This window comes from Mizuhopecten yessoensis, unplaced genomic scaffold (assembly GCF_002113885.1).
Source record: "Mizuhopecten yessoensis strain PY_sf001 unplaced genomic scaffold, ASM211388v2 scaffold5385, whole genome shotgun sequence".
Lineage (NCBI taxonomy): Eukaryota > Metazoa > Mollusca > Bivalvia > Pectinida > Pectinidae > Mizuhopecten > Mizuhopecten yessoensis.
Genome location: NW_018406023.1, coordinates 43988 through 65128, shown reverse-complemented (window position 1 = coordinate 65128; position 21141 = coordinate 43988). Strand labels below are relative to the sequence as shown.

At 35.0% G+C, this 21141-nt stretch overlaps 1 protein-coding gene across 1 annotated transcript in view; it reads right to left on the bottom strand.

The window, feature by feature from the left end:
* LOC110450628 overlaps window positions 1–21141 on the bottom strand; it is a 48564-nt gene that overhangs the window by 19178 nt on the left and 8245 nt on the right. Inside the window, exon 2 of the mRNA XM_021498245.1 lies at window positions 19422–19647. Within this exon, the coding sequence (XP_021353920.1) occupies window positions 19422–19647 (226 nt within the window). The remainder of the gene's footprint in view (window positions 1–19421; window positions 19648–21141) is intronic.

Genomic DNA, 21141 nt, shown 5'->3' with positions numbered 1-21141 from the left:
ATATCTCTTTCCATTTCAATCTAACCCATTAACCTACAAGACTTACAACAATTATATATCTTTCCATTTCAATTTAACCCATTACCTACATGACTTACAACATTTATAAATATCTCTTTCCATTTCAATCTAACCCATTAACCTACATGACTTACAACAATTATATATCTTTCCATTTTAATCTAACCCATTAACCTACATGATTTACAACATTTATACATATCTCTTTCCATTTCAATCTAACCCATTAACCTACATGACTTACAACAATTATATATCTTTCCATTTTAATCTAACCCATTAACCTACATGACTTACAACATTTATATCTCTTTCCGTTTCAATCTCTTTACACGGCATCTCAAACTGAGCTTTCAGATATACGACGTTCTAATCATTTGAATACCCATAAGGTTGTCCCATAAGTGTTATGCTGGCCCTAAATGACCATAGTTGTCGATTGGCCGTTAAATTCAAACAAACAAATAAAAAACCATCGACGAATCTGATTTGAAACGTGTTCTTAAGCCGGTTTTTAAAATCCTCATGCCTGGACAAAATATAGGTATTGTTGTTTAGATGTACAAGAAACTGGGTGAAACCAGAATATACACTATAAATATCGTAACGTCTGATGAAAATTATGTCCGCAAAATGAAGTATGAGCGAAAACAAATCACCGTCAGATATGCTGTACAGGTGTCCGTAAAACTAATGTTTTTTATACTGGCAACATTACACACGTGTTACAGTGAACACCTGGTAGTTCTCTCGGCCGGACATGTCATCTGTGTACATATTTTATGTAAAATTAACGACCATCTTATGATGAGCATGTTCTACAATATCATGATGTCGGTGATATCTGTCCGAAAACATCACGATCGGATCTCTGAAGACGTGTGACGTCGATATTTTTACTTTTGAAGGGTAGTCCGAAACGAACAAAGGGCAAAGTAAAAGGCTATTTTAAATACCAAATCTACTTTGCAATCAGAAACAAATGACATATTTACTGTCCATGTTAATGTTTTGACCGTCATTGAACAAAGCTGAGATATTTTGTAAAGTAATTAAAGCTAAACAAAACTACAAATATCTATATACCCAGACAAACTAACACGACCATTGACGTAGCCACACCTCTGTTCTGATGGAAAGAAAACATAATCAAGACATATCTGGAGTAATAGATGATAAACAATACTAAGCCATATATACAAATTAGTGGCTGCAAACAAACTTGACCATCGAAATTTCTACATCTCTGTTTCGTCGATGAGAAATTAAAATGAAGACATTTCTTTAGTAATAATAGCTTAAGAATTCACCGAAATGCACAAATCATTCGCCGCCATTACAGAAAATCATTTGTATCGAATACGTCTTTAACTAGGCAAGATAATATGTCAAATTGATTGTTAGAGGGGCCGATCGATGTGAGCAGTGATATGCCAGATAATTCTTTAAAGTAATGTATGTTGATTGAGATGGTTTCCAGTGTTAATACCAAATACTTTATTTTGATACAGGCATCAAGTTTTGAGCAATTGTTGGTGCCATACTGATAGTAGGTATATATTTCCCTTTCTTTGTAACACAATACATCACTCAGAGGCGTTCATATTACGTACATCGGAATTTAAAACCAAGCGTTAGAAAAAATGAAATTTAAAACAACTTTATTTAGTTGACTGCACAATAAGTTGCAAGTTGTCATTCTGCACGTGCGGCTTTCAGCTGAGTCGAATCGATTGTGTTATTTGAATTCTCGACAACTCAAATGTTTGTTTATATCCTCCTTCATGTAACCTGAATGAGTGATGATTTAATATAAGACTTCGCCTGTTGTCGAATCCCTTTAATTCGAATCAATAAAATATTTTGAATTGAATTGAACTATAAATTCTGTATCCGTCTTCTCAAACTTCGGAACCTGTGGACTCACTCCAGAGGTATTCGATCTGCAGAAATATCTAACTGCAGAACATATATGCATTAAGGCATTAAGTGCTGTTGTCCGCTTCCATTTGATGTTTATATACTATCAGGTCATTGTTTGTCCTGTCATGCATGTATTCACATCAAAATATATCTAAGGTAAAGATTGGTACATTTTGTACCTAAACATTCGCCGATGATACATGGATTGTTATGAACTTAATGAGCACTACCTAATTGCTAAATTGCAAAATTGAGTATCTGGTCCATCGTCGATCACACTGCTTGACTCTCGAAATATATATATAGACACGTTGTTTGTCAGGTGTGCTTGTCTTGTTACAAAATAATTGGGAACCAGGTTTATCAAACTCAGCATACCTGAATTATGCAAGAAAACTTTGTTCCAAAATATCACGTAACCCGGGTAGTGAAAAAGCGACGATATTCGTACCATACAAAAAAGACTTTTTTCAACGAGATTTTGATGGCGACCACAAAATGTGCCTATAATCTTCATCAACCTGCAGCTTTTGAAACCATTTGTTATAGCTTGTCCGTCAACAATCGACACTAATCACGGAAAATGTGATATTCCGAGCAATTAAAGATGCCAACACGATTATTGATATGTACATTCAAGAGCAAGTACTTATTTTTAAACTTAAAACTACTAACCATTTAAGTTACCCGCTTATCAAACACTGGAACTTCAGATAATTTTCACCTGTACTCACTATCCTCACTGACTGCCGGCACGGGATCAGAAGACGACGAAGCTGTGAAACTCGGCTACTTACACTGACCGACGAGCGTGCCAGATCACTGGACCGAAGGCGTCAGCATGACCTTGCAGTTCTAGACTTTAATAAAGCATTTTACCGTGTACCGCACAGTCGCCTGCTCACCAAGCTTTACCATTACGGCATCAGGGGCCATACCCTGAACTGGATTGAAGCCTTCCTGACAGGTCAAACACAGCGCGTAGTAGTTGATGGGGCAAAATCCGAGTCGGCACCCGTTATAATTGACGTCCCACAGGGAAGTGTCTTTGGACCTATTCTTTTCCTCATTTTCATCAACGACCTTCCACTACAGGTGTCATCCAAATCAAGACTAATTGCAGACGACGACTATGTGGTAACAGGGAAATCAACTCTCAACAGGACTGGCTAACCCTTCAGGATGACCTGAACAAGCTAGCGGAATGGGAGAAACGCTGGGGTATGAGATTTTATTCTGAAAAGTGAAGTATCCTTCGTGTCCACCTCAAGAGGGCCCCAGTAATATATGAGTACTCTTTGAAGGGCCACACACTCGATACAGATTCAGTAACGAAGTACCTCGATGTGCACATATCTCGAAACCTCTCGTGGAACTACCATATTGACAAGACTGTGAAGAAGGGTAACAGCACGCTCGGTTTCCTGAAGAGGTAAAGGGTACGGCCTATAACACACTTGTACGACCAAACCTGGAGTACTGTTCCACAGTCTAAAACCCGAACACCAAGGACCAGACACAAACGCTGGAGATTGGTCAGAGGAGAGCTGCCAGATATGTCACCAACAGATATCACAACACCAGCAGTGTCTCCTCCATACTAGACCAACTGGGATGGGAAACACTAGAATCTCGTCGGACCAAAGCCCAGCTGACAGTAACGTTCAAGATAGCCAACGACCTTGTGGACATACAAGATCCTCCCACTCCACGAAATTCCGATAGCCCTCTACATCCACATTATATTTCAGAAACTCATTCTTTCCACGAACAGCTTCAGAATGGAACAGCCTACCTGCCGGCGTAGCAGACGCCCCTGACTTTGTATCCTTCAAGCAGGGGGCAATCAACACTCTTATCATAGATCGAAGGGGTCCAGCAACAAGTAGTTTCTAGAGATTCCATTGGTGTGCCGACCGTGGACACCGTAACCAGAGAGGACTGGGTTGAAGAGGCGAAAACGTAGCTGGACACCCTTTATTTCTACTTTATTTCTACTTTATTTCTACTTTCTACCTTATAACTATCCAACCTCTTTCTACTATATATCCTTTCAATATGTCTTCTTGACATTGCACCACCCGTCGCGTAGAAGATGTAACTACTTTCTCGCAGTGATTTCCCTTCCAACCGTATTTGATATTATTTAAGGTAAGAAATGCATCTTTTTAAATATTTATGACGGTATGCAACACAGTTCCGTTCAACATATTCCATGATGCGCGTTAGCGCATCTTGGAAACCCTCATAAATGTTAAAAAGATGCATTTCAAACCTTATATTTACATTCTATTACATCCACTTTTATTATTAGAAATTAAGAAAAAGTAATATTTGTTCACGTTAAAAAGCAAAACACCGTCATGAAAACAACATTAATTGAACAGCCTTTTTCGCGTGAAAGATGATGCGTTGTCAACGGTGACGAAATACAAAGTTCAGCAATAAACAAATAGTTCCACTTTGCATATTTTTTAATAATTTAATTTACATTACCAGCATGTTTAACAAGCATTGATTATCTTAAAAATTGACAGTAGATCTAAATTTAAAACAAAAACACCATGTAAAATATTTTAGTTGCAAAAAGTCAGAAATTTATTCCGTGTTCGCGGAAAAAGCTGACCGTTTGAAAAAAACGGTTGTGCAGCGGCTACGCTAATCAGGCAACGAAGCGGTTCGACTTTCAAAGAGATAGAGAGTGCATCCGTGAAATGTGGAGTTTCCTTAGAAACCAGAAGACGACTTAAAAGATGCTGTTGGCTGAGTTTTTGTGTCGATCGACTGTGTCAACAGAACTAGCTCATCGTTTGAGCATTCGGCATGCATTACTATCGATGAGGTTCACCTGCCTCGCCACTTGCAACGGACGCTAGTGTAGATTATAGATGACAGTGAATTATTCTGTTCTGTTGAAAAGGACCTGTTATAGGATCTCATAGCAGACACGCTTAGGTGGCCCGCCATAAACATGATGTGCCTTGATTCAAAACCACAGTTATTCCATATTCTAGGGACACGTCCACAACGTCGTTGTCAGACACCAGTAGCCTATTGGCTAGAGCACAGGAAGTACTGTTAATATTACTACACACTTGCTTTTATTGAATCATGCAAACATTTTTAGTTGGTACCGTTATCTATTGGCACTGCAACACAAATGTGAATATAATTTGATAAATGTTCAAAAGTCGATGCAGTGGAATAGATTATATCAATAATTTTATTGTAATTGTTAATAGTGTAAACTGAACTGTTAACAACATTATCGGGATATTTAAATAAGTCAGTATTTCTTACAAATACTATGAACGAAGTGCTACAAAAGTTGTCTCCCTAGCATTTTCAGTAATGGAGGTTACCTACAGACGTCTCAAATTCCGTGCTTCCGTTGGAAAGAAATTACTGACGTCACGTCCGATAGGTGATCTCAATACGGCAGGCGTTATAAATGCCTCCGTAAAAACCACCTGCGACATATAACCACTATTGGTATAAAAAGCATGGATGTGAATATCAAGAAAGGAAAGTTTACGATCGAAAATTTGAAATCGTCACGATTATAACGGTTTTCCTCTCTGTATATCTGTATATCATGAATATAGGGGAAATAGCAGTATGACTGAGAAATACTCTAAAACATCGAAAAGGCGTATGTTTTTATAGGAAATGGAGTGTATATTTTAAGTGGATATCAGAGGTTTGTGAGAGGAAATGTATCCAATTTTCCAACAGTAACAGGCGTTTTTCGATCATCCATTCTAGTTGTGAATGTTATGTGAGGAAGTTAGAAGGGGTCGATATTTTGTCTCTAAGCGCTTTCCGTCATCCTGGTATACCATTATTGGAGTGGCACTGTTACCGAGAGTCGATCTGAATCACTGAAACGTATGATATTACTCTGAACACCTCAGTTTAGGTTCAAGTATAGCTGCTGTAACAAGTTCGTGTGTCCTTGTGGTTATAAGTACTCGACAGCATAACACACCATTACTGCATGTCCTGTAGTAAACCTGTATGATAGAGATCACAGTACAATGTTCAAAAGTATCGAAGCATTAAATGACACAGCTCCTGGGTGTTTAAAGAAGCTCGATACCTATACTCAACCATCACCATCACTGTCATTTGATATTCCCTGCTGTGTGTTAATGTGACACACAGCAATGGTTGCTCCGAGAGATATTAAATAGCCTCCAGCCAGCGATATAGTACCAAAACATTAAAGACGCTAACTGCTGTCAGGAAGGATATTAACCCTTCAGTTCGAGACGGCTTGTAAGCTGTTTTATATAGTTGCGTATTTAGAAAGGTATTTTAGAACAAATATCCAGTGAACAGTACAAGCGACTGTACGTTATACATTGCATGTGTAATGGATGTGCGTACTGACGGTCAATTTTCATATACATGCTATTTTACTGAGAATTGACGATACGTGAAATCATTCTCTATGTTTTCAGCGTGAGTAATGGCGCTTTACACGTTTATTAATGCATTTAATGGGGGAAATGACGATACACATCAATATCAATGTATTTAGTTTAAGTAATGGCGCTTTACATTAGTATCATTGTATTTAATGGGAGTAATGACGATACAAACCATTGTTAATGTATGTATTTAGTAATAGTGTAAACTTTTGTATACACTGTGTGTAATACATTTGTTAATTGTATTATACTGTTTCCTGTACGCATTACGTGTTAGGATATATAGGTTTTCTACACACTCTATGTGTGATTGATTGTAGACTTTTCTGAACGCTCCGTCATGATGTTTTCTGTTTACCTCGAGTGTAATATGGTTGTTTTCTGTATGCGATGTGTTTAAAAAATGCGTTTTCTCTATAAATTAAAAAAAAACAAATCTGTATACAGATGTGTATTGTAATATATGTTTTATTTATACAATGAGTGTAATATCACTATTTTCTGAATGCACTGTAATTTCATAAATGATTTATACTATCATTGTGTGTGATTGGATTCTAAATGTAATGTGACAAAAATAATGCTTTTAACTATACACTTTAATAAAAAAAAAATCTGTATGCAAGTTGTCATTCTTGTTTAGAATTTATTACCCCGTGTGTAATACAATGTATGCCTTATTTATACGATGTCTGTTATTACATGTAAAATGTATGTTTTATATATACGTTGTGTGTTTTTTAACGTATGTTTTATTTATACCCTGTGCGCAATAATGTGTATATTTTATCAATACGCTGTTTGCAATACAATGTTTATTTTGTTAATGCGCTGTGTGTAATATAATATATGTTTTATTTATACGCTGTGTGTAATATAATGGATGTTTTATTTATACCCTGTGCGCAATAATGTGTATACTTTATCAATACGCTGTTTGCAATATAATGTTTATTTTGTTAATGCGCTGTGTGTAATATAGTGTATGTTTTATTTATACGCTGTGTGTAATATACATAAATGTAATGTATGTTTTATGTATACGTGTGTGTAATATAATGTATGTTTTATGTATACGTGTGTGTAATATAATATATGTTTTATTTATAGGCTGTGTGTAATATAATGTATGTTTTATTTATACAGTGGTTGTAATATAATATATGTTTTATGTATACGTGTGTGGAATATAATGCATGTTTTATTTATACAATGAGTGTAATATAATGTAATTTTTATTTATACGCTGTGCGTAATATAATGTATGATTTATGTATACGTGTGTGTAATATAATGCATGTTTTAATTATACGCTGTGTGTATTATGATGTATGTTTTCTTTATAGGCTGTGTGCTATATAATGTATGTTTGGTTTATAGGCTGTGTGTTATCTAATGTATGTTTTATGTATTCGTGTGTGTAATATAATAGATGTTTTATTTATACTCTGTGTGTATTATAATGTATGTGTAATATAATGTGTGTTTTAATTATAGGGTGTGTGTTATATAATTTATGTTTTAATTATAGTCTGTGTGTTATATAACGTATGTTTTATTTATAGGCTTTTTGTTATATAATGTATGTTTGGTTTATAGGCTGTGTGTTATGTAAACTTTTGTATACACTGTGTGTAATATAATGGATGTTTTATTTATACAATGGTTGTAATATACTATATGTTTTATTTATACTCTGTGTGTATTATAATGTATGTGTAATATAATGTTTGTTTTATTTATACCCCGTGTGTAATACAATGTATGTTTTATTCATTCATTATATCTGTGTGTAATATAATTTATATTTTTTTTTTTTATTTTTTTTTATACGAAGTTATTACGTAGGCTGTGTGTAATTTAATGTATGCTTTACATTTATTCGCTGTGTGTAATATACATAAATGTAATGTATGTTTTATTCATTCATTATATCTGTGTGTAATATAAAGTATGTTTTAATTATAAGCTGTGTGTTATATAACGTATGTTTTATTTATCCCCTGTGTGTAATATAATGGATGTTTTATTTATAGCCTGTGTGTAATATAATTTATGTTCTATGTATACGCTGTGTGTATTATGATGTATGTTTTCTTTATAGGCTGTGTGTAATTTAATGTATGCTTTACATTTATTCGCTGTGTGTAATAATATTATGTATGAATTCTGTATGATGTTTTAATTATACGCTGTGTGTATTATAATGTATGTTTTATGTATACGTGTGTGGAATATAATGCATGTTTTATTTATAGGCTTTTTGTTATATAATGTATGTATTATTTATACCCTGTGTGTAATATACATAAATGTAATGTATGTTTGAATTATAGGCTGTGTGTAATATTATGTATGTTTTAATTATAGTCTGTGTGTTATATAATGTATTTTTTATTTATACCCTGTGCGCAATAATGTGTATATTTTATCAATACGCTGTTTGCAATATAATGTTTATTTTGTTAATGCGCTGTGTGTAATATAGTGGATTTTTTATTTATACGCTGTTTGTAATATAATGTATCTTTTATGTATACGTGTGTGTAATATAATTTATCTTTTAATTATAGGCTGCGTGTAATATAATGTAGGTTTTATTTATACCCTGTGCGCAATAATGTGTATATTTTATCAATACGCTGTTTGCAATACAATGTTTATTTTGTTAATGCGCTGTGTGAAATATAATGTATGTTCTAATTATAGGCTGTGCGTTATATAATGTATGTATTATTTATACCCTGTGTGTAATATAATTTATATTTTTTTTTTTTATTTTTTTTTATACGAAGTTATTACGTAGGCTGTGTGTAATACAATGTATGTTTTATTCATAGGCTGTGTGTTATGTAAACTTTTGTATACACTGTGTGTAATATAATAGATGTTTTATTTATACGCTGTGTTTAATATAATGTATGTATTATTTATACCCTGTGTGTAATATAAAGTATGTTTTAATTATAGTCTGTGTGTAATATAATAGATGTTTTATTTATACAATGGTTGTAATATAATATATCTTTTATTTATACGCTGTTTGTAATATAATGTATCTTTTATGTATACGTGTGTTTAATATTATTCATCTTTTTTTTATTCGCTGTGTGTATTATAATGTATGTGTAATATAATGTAGGTTTTATTTATACCCCGTGTGTAATACAATGTATGTTTTATTTTTACAATGGTTGTAATATACTATATGTTTTATTTATAGCCTGTGTGTAATATACTGTATGTTTTATTTAAACGCTGTGTGTAATAGAATGTATGTTTTATTCATTCATTATATCTGTGTGTAATATAATGGATGTTTTATTTATACCCTGTGCGCAATAATGTGTATATTTTATCAATACGCTGTTTGCAATACAATGTTTATTTTGTTAATGCGCTGTGTGAAATATAATATATGTTCTATTTATAGGCTGTGCGTTATATAATGTATGTTTTATGTATACCCTGTGTGTAATATAAAGTATGTTTTAATTATCGGCTGTGTGTAATATTATGTATGTTTTAATTGTAGGCCGTGTGTAATATAATGCATGTTTTATTTATACTCTGTGTGTATTATAATGTATGTGTAATATAATGTAGGTTTTATTTATACCCCGTGTGTAATACAATGTATGTTTTATTCATAGGCTGTGTGTTATATTATGTATATTTTATTTATAGGCTGTGTGTTATATAATGTATGTTTTATTTATACCCTGTGTGTAATATAATGTATGCTTTATATTTATTCGCTGTGTGTAATAATATTATGTATGAATTCTGTATGCACTATGTGACCCTATTGCTTCACTCGGCCGACAGCTGACACATGTAAAGGCCGATCTGTCCGTAGCTGGTCACTTCTTGGACTCCGCTTTTAAGTCGACATGTTTGTGAAAAGTCAATCGTTTCCTTACAAATTTATCAATATATTGCAGTCATGTCGAAGTATATTGAATCACAAAATGTTGTTATCACACGTCATTTTGATATTTATATCATAGCAGTCATTGACAATGCCATTATTCCAAAGCTAAGATATTGTACAAGTCCCATTGTTCCATCACTTAATCTTACTACATTATCATGTGAATGTGTAGCTTACTAATGCGCCATGTAGACTTTCGTTTGACGTGTCAAAAGCGACGACAGAATTTCCATGCTCTCTCGTGAAATGTAGATACAGGCTGAAAAGACTACATAAAATTGTGTGTCCTGTTAAATTACCCTCGTATACACCGAATCTGTATATGCTCATGAAATTATTCAACTGGTTTTATACGTTTCAGCGTAAGAGCTGGGGTGGTCGTCTGTGTGCCACCCTATACATTAATCCACGACCGCCATAGCTAAAGTCGCGTGCAAGTCACTCTTAACCTGGTGAAAAATACTCAGATGAATATAAAATAAAAGATGAATCTATCACTTCCCTTCTGTTTTCCAACAGTAATATCTGCACCTAGCCATTGTACAGAATAATATTACCATGGCCATGCTATTGTGGCAAGGTTAAGACATGTCAGTGAATGGACACTTTGAAGTGAGCTTTGAGTGGCCCAAGCATATGTGGACGGTGACCTTAGCTGTTGCGAGAAAGCTAAACCATGTATGAGGCAGTCCCGACAGTTCCCTTCCGTACTTAAGCAAATCGAATACTAAAGTAACAAAAACGATTTGCCACAATGTAACAAAAACAAAAGTATTCAGAAAATGTCCAAAGCATTGGATGCTTCAGGTTGGGCAAGTATTGCCATTAACATAAAAGCCCATCAAATCGTTACCAACATCCATTCATCACTTACCGAACTGTCACAACATGAGGATGGTGTTTATAACCTAGAATGATCCGGAAAACATTGATCTGTTTTTAAAACGCCTTGTTCAGTTTAGTCAGAAAGAAACTGTTTTTTTTTACGTTTTGTTCTGTTAATATAAAGAAGTTTGACTTTTACTGGTATCTTGAGTTTAAAGGACGTACTCTCAAAAACTCTTCCGAAATAACTATTGAGTTTAAACCCGTGTGACATATATATATATTATACATGTAAATAGGTTAGCACCACTGACCCATAAGTCAAATATAAACGATCTAACCTACAGATAAAATATAACGTATTCCTACCACAAACCCTATTCCACCCCCAACCGACCCTAAGGTAAAGGAAACCCTTTTGATATTCAATTCAATTTATTTCCGTAAGTTTTACAACTTATAGGATTTTCTATAAATAATTTCATATAAGTACAACATATAATTACATTTTACTGGCACATTCATCACAAATCAGCAGCAACAACAACATCATCGAAATCATAATTCACCACTTTCATCATCATCATCATCATCATCATCGTAGTGGCCGTCGTCGTCGTCTTATAACTCATCATCATGAAATAATCATCTCTTTAAATCAAAATCAAATACTACATCATCATCCTCATCATCATCATCACAAATCACCGATATTATTGAAATCATTACCAGTTTCATCATCATCATCATCATCATCATCATCATCATCATCATCATCATCATCATCATCATCATCATCAAAATATCAACATCATCGAAAACACCTATATCATCATCATCAACAACAACAAAAAACAACGTTGAGCATTTACCATCTTAAACATGAAAGATTGTTCGAACAAAACATGGACATGATACGATTGAGTAATACAAAATTACGTAAAACAAACTTATAAGTTAAACAATACTTCGTTTGTTAGCTTCAATAATAAATTTACCTAACAAATTCAGTTCTTTTACATTGTGTGTATTTACTAATTCGATAAGTTTGAATACAGATGGTTTTTGCCAGTAATAATTTTTAATATATTTTCTCCTTAGATCTAGATGACGTGGGCAGGTAAATAGAAAATGAAATTCATCTTCTATCTCTATTAGGTCACAGTTACTGCAATATCTATTATTCCTTGCAACATTCCTGTATCTTCCCGTTTCTATTGCAAGATTGTGAGCTGACATACGTAATTTGGTAATCATAATTCGACGTTGTTTTGGTATAAACTTTGTTAAATAATATTGCAACATCACGGTATCTACCATGTATCTATAGAGATCACATTTACTTGAGATGGCCAACGAGTTGAATAAAGTTTGTTTTGCCTGATCATCTATGCGCTGTTTAATAATAGGTAGTAGACAGATGTCGGTAGCTGCCTGCCTTAACCATATATATCCAAACCCTAGTTCAAATAATTTATGCTTTATGAATAATAACCAATTTCGTTTCGGGTTTTCCCTCCAAGTTTCTTTCAATAAAAACTGATATGCTTCTTTTAGAATACAATTTTCACAATTTAACAACTTAAACCAATATTTAAACATTCGAAGCATCTGATTGTTTGCCAGAGGAAGTCGTCCAAGCTCAAAATATACCATAGCATTGCACGTAGATTTTTTAACACACAGTATATTTTTACAAAATTCCATATGAACCCTTTCTATTTCAACTCCTTTATAACTACCCCATATTTCACAGCCATAATATAATACACTACTCACATATGTGTCAAAGAGGTGTAGCATAGTTTTGATGTTTAAATGAATGTGTTTACATTTAGATCGTAAGGCAAAAAGCGCTTTACGACCTTGCTCTGCTACATGTTTAACCATGAAACTGAATTTGTTATTAAATCTAAACAGAACCCCCAGATAACAGAATTGATCCACAATTGAAATTTTGTTGCCGTTATACACCCAGCTTTCTGATTCTCTAATAATTCCACTATTTCTGAAAACCATAATTTTGGTTTTATCGGTATTAACTGTTAATTTCCACTTATTCGAATACTCACTTAGATTGTTCAAGAGGCTTTGTAAACCTTCGATTGACTCAGAAAATAAAACTAAATCATCTGCATATAGAAGAAGAAATAAACTCAATTCCCCAAAATCATAATGGGATGCTCCATTTTCTATAAAACTATTTTCAAAGTCATTTAAAAACAAAGAAAAAAGTAACGGGGATAAAATTTCCCCTTGCATCAATCCAACATTATTAGAAAAAAAGTTCGAACATTTGCCATTAACTAAAACACAAGATTTAACTAATGAGTATAAAGACTTAATTGTAGACAAAAATTTACCTCGAACACCCAGCTTTGTTAACTTGCACCACAGGCTTACTCTATCTACGAAATCAAATGCCTTGCGGAAATCTACGAAACAACAATATAACCTCTTTCTTTCAGATAACGTTTTCGAAATTATAGTTTGCAAAGCGAAAATAGCATCCACAGTGCTTACCCCTGGACGGAATCCAAATTGTGCGTCTGTTAAAATATCATATTTAGTACAAACGTCAATCAAACGTTTGTTAAGTATGGATGTAAATAATTTGCACATACAACTAATTAGACTGATACCTCGAAAATTATTAGGATCTGTTAAAGTGCCCTTTTTATGCACAGGTACAATGATTGCTTCGGACCAGTCAACTGGAAAACATCCAGATTGTAAAATATTGTTAAATAATACATGTAAAAAAGGTAACAACAACTGTTTACATTCAATAAAACATTCATTTAACAGACCATCTGGACCATGCGACTTATTTCGTTTCAGATTATTGATCGCCGTTGTAATGTCTCTAAACGAAATAGGAGTATCTAACTCATCAAACATTACATTATCATCATTCTCATTATTTATAATTTCGTTATGTCCAAAGTCAACTCCAGAATTTGCTACATTTTTGAAATGCTCAAATAATTGGTCCATTGAAACTTTAGGTGGATTTGATTTTTTCTTTGCAAACTTTTTATAAAAATATCTAGGATTATGTTTCCTCAAATACTCCATCATGTCACCCTCTACGCTAAAATATTGCTTCTTCAATTTAGATTCCAAAATTTTATATTGTTTTTTCTTTGTCATGAGCATTGCGTGATTTGTTGGATTTGCATTACTATTAAATACTCTTAAGGCAGATAAATATTTTCTATGTAAACATTTAACTTCATCATTAAACCAGGGCTTGTCATCCCTAGTCTCTACAGTCAAACATCTAACATTTTCAACATGGGTTTTCTTAGCACACTTATCATGTACAGTTTTACGAAAGAAAGGTTCCATTAATTCTTGTATTACCTTAGTGAACTTCTTTACACTGGAGTCGATGGATTCCTGATTTAATTCCCCCCTAATCTGGACATGTTCCTTAAGCTTGTCAGAATTTATATTTAATGACTCTGTGAATTGATGTTTATATTCATCATTCCATATATATTTCGGACTGTCCCTACCGTTACAATTGCCTTCAACAGTATCATTAATTGTGGACACTCTTTTACCATATAACTGTACATGTAAAGGAGCATGATCAGAAAACTCTGTAAAATTACATACTACAAATTTGTTCACAGTTGAGAACAAAGAAAAAGGCATTAACATATAGTCTATCACACTCATCCCATTTGATCCACAGAAAGTAAAAACATTTGATGATCAGTCTATATCTCTACCATTTCTGATTCGCAGACCATAAGATTTACATAGCTTAATTAATCTAGCACCATAGTCATTCGTACCAGGATCTGGGTTTACCCTATTAGGTAAATTGTCATCAGCATCATCAACTAAGTAGTTGAAAATAGATTCAATGTGGTTTCTGACACTCTCATGAATGGTATCGTAAGTTATAAAATCATCAGTTGTGCGTGTTCGAGCATTAAAATCACCTATAATTATCACATTCTTAGATTCAGAGTATTCCAACAAGATTGTCTCTAACTCATGAAAGATATCACAGTTGTAATGTATATAGTATTGCGAGGAGCTCGGAGGAACATATGTAAAGATAACAGTATAGTCTTTATTCTGGTCAAGTAGACATTTATCAATAGTCACGGGTATTATGCTATCAAAAAGAGAATTTCCAACAGAACAAAGTTATAAATACTATCGCGTATTAGCAAAATGTTTCCACCCCCTTGTGTATATCGAGTTAATTTTCTAGGCATAACAACAGACTTGAAATTTTCAATATCTACAGTGTAATCGTTTGAGATCCAACATTCGGATAAAAATGCTATGTCGTAAGATAGAATGAATTTTCTGAAATCTACTTCATTGAGCTTCTTATCAAAACCACCATTAATGTTCCAAGTTAAAATGTTTACATCCAACTCATGATAAGACTGTCCGGAGTGATTAGCATCACACGACTCCCTCCGACGCCCCTAGCTGGGAGTGGTAGTGTTCCTCCTTCTCCGTTTGTCTGGACGACCCGACGTCGGCGTGGTTTCAAGCACGTCACGATAAGATCGTCCGTGGTCACCAGAGTCAAAACCCACGTTCTTGCCACCTGAGTAGCGGCCATTGCCAGCGGCAGTACCTTCAGCAACCCCAACTGGTGCAGGAGCTGAAGTGTGAGGTTTACCATCTATGAATAGTTTATCGCGCACCAGCAGAGTGTTGTGCCCGTTGGCCCTGGCCTGCTTCCTGATCGGGTATAAGTTACGGCGTTCGTTCTCAATCTCGACAGGAAATTGTTCGTTGATACTATAAGGACTACCACGCAGTTTGAACGAATGTAAGAGGTCTTTGTAGTAAACAAAACGTGCCACCACAGGTCGCGGTTTACCATGCTTAGCCCTCCCGAAACGGTGAACATTTCCGAACTCAACGTTGTGTTCGACTCCTAGTTCTCCGTAAAGAAAATCCCGCAACACTGCCTCCGTGTTCTCCTCCTTGTGTTCCCCGCGCAAACCGCTGAAAATCAAATTGTTTTTCATAGAACGACAACGAAGATCGAGCATGTTCTCGTTCATTTTCACTTTCTCCCTTGTCAGAGCGTCTATGTCCTTTTTCAAGGTTGATAACCCAGCAGCAGTGTTGTTCTGGACGTCACCCATAGAAGCCTTGTTTGCGTCAACTTGGCTCTTGACCGAATCAAAAATATACTGAGCGCTCTTCTCAAAGTCACGCGACCTTGAATCAATGTCCTGAATCTTATTTGCGAGCTCACTGCTTTTGACTTTCACATTTCCCAGTTCGTGCTCTAATTGGTTGACCTTAACAGATATTGCAGACAAGGTATTTTGGACTTTGTCGACTTTGTCGTTTAAACGGAGGTCCATCTTTGTAATAAGTTCCATTATCACGTCCAACTTATGATCAGTGTCATTGTTCTTTGCTCCATTATTATATAAAACGCTATGGGCTTCCCCAACTACTCGTGAGGTAGACCGAGACAGTATCAATGTTTACACCGGACAGTGTACACCCGTGGTGAGCCCCACTATAGGTAAGCAGCACGACGTCGCTCAGCATACACAGCTGCTCAGCATACAAAGCTGCTCAACAGATCTAGAGCGGCGCAATAGAGCGTGACGAAAATGTGACCATCGATTGCACTATAGTATTCACAACGCTATAAATAAATACACGTACTCGAGTATAATGAATATATAGTTGCGATCATTCACAACGACAAAAAGTCACTTTCCATCTCACAAAAAAATCACAAAATTAGCACGGAATGTTCTTATCACTTACTTCAGGATGTACACCTCTGAGAAGTCAACTTATATTGATTTTTGGAAAAAGGAGATAATGGCATATTAGAAAATGCAAAAAAAACTATATGTCGGTGTGTTCGTTTTTGTGCTATGATCGGTCAAAGATACCAATTTAACACAAAATGTGATTTTAGGTGAATTTTCGGGTTTTGACCATTGGCAGAACAAATTCATACAATTTCTTCCAAGTGTGTTATCAGATATGTATGAATGTTTGTAGAATTGATAAAAATATTATTTTCTTTGAAACTATAGAAGTAAAATATCTTAAACTTATTCATTTTACTAAAAAATGCCATTTTAGTTACCCCTACCCCTTATTTTTTAATGAAAAAATGCACATTTTTCACCATTTTTTGCCGATTAAACGCTTGATATAAAAAATTCCTGTAATAAACTTTTTTTAGTATTCAATGAATCGAAAGAAAATGAGTTTCTCTTTCTAAAACAGCCACAAAAATGGGGGGTCGGTGTGCTTCTTTTTTTGTCCCATTATTATTTGTGTTATTTTTCACCTTTTTCGGGGTCAAAAATCAAAAGTGCTTCAGTTACCCTAATATGTAAAAAAAAATATCAATAATATATAACTTTCCACTTTTTTGCATATTATTTTGATCATATTGAACATTATAAAGTTGTACAGCAAAATTGAACCTGCTACAATTAAAAATGGTGACACAATGACAATTTAAGTGATCAATCTAGTGTCAAAAAAGGTGAATTTTGGCCCTTTGTGAAGCGCAAGAAATTGTCATAATTACACTTTTTCAAAATGGCCGCCAAATTGGTCATTTTTTAAAAATTCTTGTAAAAAATGTTCTACGCACAACAGACATCTAGCTTTTTTACATGTTTTTTAGATGTGTGTTTGCTATTATACTTATCATAATTTGTTAAATATTACAAAAAACCGTTACACCAGATCAAAACGAGACTTGAACGTGACTGAAACCTCAGAAGAGTACATCCTTAATTGCTTCTCACTGAACAGATACTAATTTCCAAAGCGGTAAGTATGTCTTTCCATTAAAATCTTCGTTCAACCCACAGAGCAAAATTCAAAACATCCGCCATTTTCAAAGGGACACAACCCCAGTCCTATGGAGCAATTTTTCAGTTTCGATTGTCACGGTTTTTTTTGTAACGTTACAATTTGTTCTGTCAAAAGCAACACGTTTCTCCTGACGATTTCCATTAGTCCCATCAAGTTCAATAATAGTAAAACAGCATAATTTCATATCCAATAGAATAATTTTGTACGTTTATTTCAGTGATAATTTGGTGATATGAACTAACTCGGTCTGGGTCAATATCGCTTTCTCAGATTAATATAACTACATATTCACTCATACAAAAGTCTATAATTAATTAATAACGTCCACCTGATCTAGAAGGAAAATGAATAACAGATTTATCCATAGTCGAATATCAATCCGTCTGACCCATAGGTCGAATAAACACCTGTCTGACCCCTAGGTCAAATAAACACCTGTCTGACCCATACGTCAAACAAACAGCTGTCTGACCCATAGATCGAATAAACACCTGACTGAACCATAGGTCAAATAAACATCTGTCTGACCCATAGGTCAAATAAACACCTGTCTGACCGACAGGTCGAATAAAAGCCTATCTGACACATAGGTCAAATACAAACCTGTCTTACCCATACGTCAAATAAACACCTGTCTCACCCATAGGCCAAAACAACACTTGTCTGACCCATAGGTCGAATAAACACCTATTTGACGCATAGGTCGAATAAACGCCTTTCTGACGCATATATTAAATAAGCACCTTTCTGACCCATAGGTCAAATAAACACCTGTCTGATACATAGGTCGAATAAACGACTGCATACGTGTAGTTGTCTGAGCTATAGGTCAAATAAACACCTGCCTGACCCATAGGTCAAATAAACACCTGTCTGACCCATAGGTCAAATAAACACCTTTCTGACTCATAGGTTAAATAAACACCTGTCTGATCCATAGGTCGATTAACGACTGCATACGTGTAGTTGTCTGAGCTATAGGTCGAATAAACACCTGTCTGACCCATAGAGGTCGAGTACTGTAGTGTCCCCTTACCTCAGTACTGATTCGTTATTATACCGTTTACATTGATGTACTACGGCACATTAGAAGCACAGTGTTAATTATCCAGTTACACCAATGAAGATGACAATCCACAAAAATCTTTCAACACTTCCCTTTGCTAAAAGGGTATAAAAACTCATACACAATCTGGACTGGTACATAGACAGTGGACAAATATTAGTGAACAGTTGTCATTGTTAATCTACCGAGTTGTAATATACGTGTAGGTAGACGTCTGCATATCACAGCAATCTACCCGGTAACTGATACAACTTTAATATAGGCTAGAATATATCGATCTCAACAGAATGATTTTTTATAACGCATTTGACAAATTGTAAAATAGTTCTATAACCAAGATATCAATAATGGTAATAATAAAACGTACAAGCCTTTCTTCCATGGAACTGTCTCATCATTCCACTCCTGGGGCACTATGCGGTTCCCGGAGAGTTTTGCAAATGCATAAATCACGTGCGTACACAGAAATGGATCTATATCCTTTGGCAGGAATTTGCCAACATCATCGCGGTACTGGGACCAGTTGGTGTAGTAGCAGACCTTTTTATAGGTCACGTGGTCTGCATTAGCAGCATATATTAAATAAAGAGTCACTGTAAAACAAAAAATCAGAAAAATCTTAAGGTGTTGTTTGTCATCGGCGATTACGCTCAAATTATCTGTTTCTATGTAAAGAGTGATTGAAATTCGACGATAAATGGGTTGTCCTTCTTTACTACGGGAGTTTAAGATAAAAGATGGTTGCTCTACAAATTGATTGGCTAGAATATTACAAACGTGTTTTATCTGTATCACAGAACGGAACATGTTACAAAGCTAGAATATTGAATGTCGCATGGTCATTATTTAAGATTAAAATTAACAAGATACGAAATAGGGCTCCTATAGTGACCCCTAACGACAGATGAATACTATCATCCTATATTTATTCTATGCTTCAACAATAAAATTGTGTATAGTTAACCTTTAAAAGAAGGAGCCTTCGTGTAAAATTTAGCCTGTGCTGAATACAACAGTTCGGCATCGTAGCTTTCGAAGGCATCGTCAAGGTTCATTTCCTTAAGATAAGCATGGAGGACACGTACTACGTGTTTGGTGGCCTTTTTTGTGTTATCAGATTTTTTTTATCTTCAAATAGTTTTGGTAATTTTCAGATTAAACAACGGAGACGAAGCGTTCGCCAGCTGCAATCCTTTGTTGGAATTCCAATTGGCATTTGGTAGATCGCGTTTCACATGCGCTGCGGCAGGTTTCGGGGAATTTCAATATAGGCTATATTAAGAAATCAATATTCACCGGATAACCTATCTACATGAGTTTTTGAGGACTGAACACGTGTTTAGGATCCGATCAATGTGATTGCGAGTAATTTTCAAGCATACACACCCTATACTGTCCCCTGATGACTGATGTACACTATCATCATATAGTGTCCCCTGACGACTGATGTACACTATCAGAGTGTAGCGACCCCTGACGACAGATATACACTATCAGTGTGTAGTGACACCTGACGACTGATGTACACTATCAGTGTGACCCCTGACGACTGATATACACTATCAGTGTGACCACTGATGACTGATGTTCACTATCAGTGTGTAGTGACACCTGACGACTGATGTACACTATCAGAGTGTAGTGACCCCTGACGACTTATATACACTATCAGTGTGTAGTAACCCCTGACGACGGATGTACACTATGATCGTGTAGTGAGCACTGACGACATATCAACTTTAATCGTATAGCGACCCCTGCCGACAGATATACACTATCAGTGTGTAGTAACCCCTGACGACGGATGTACAATATGATCGTGTAGTGAGCACTGACGACATATCCACTTTAATCGTATAGCGACCCCTGCCGACAGATATACACTATCAGTGTGTAGTAACCCCTGACGACGGATGTACACTATGATCGTGTAGTGAGCCCTGACGACTGATATACAAGACGACTGATATACACTATCAGTGTGTAGTGTCCCCAGACGACTGATATACACTATAATCGTATAGTGAGCCCTGACGACTAATATACACTATCAGTGTGTAGTGACACCTGACGACTGATGTACACTT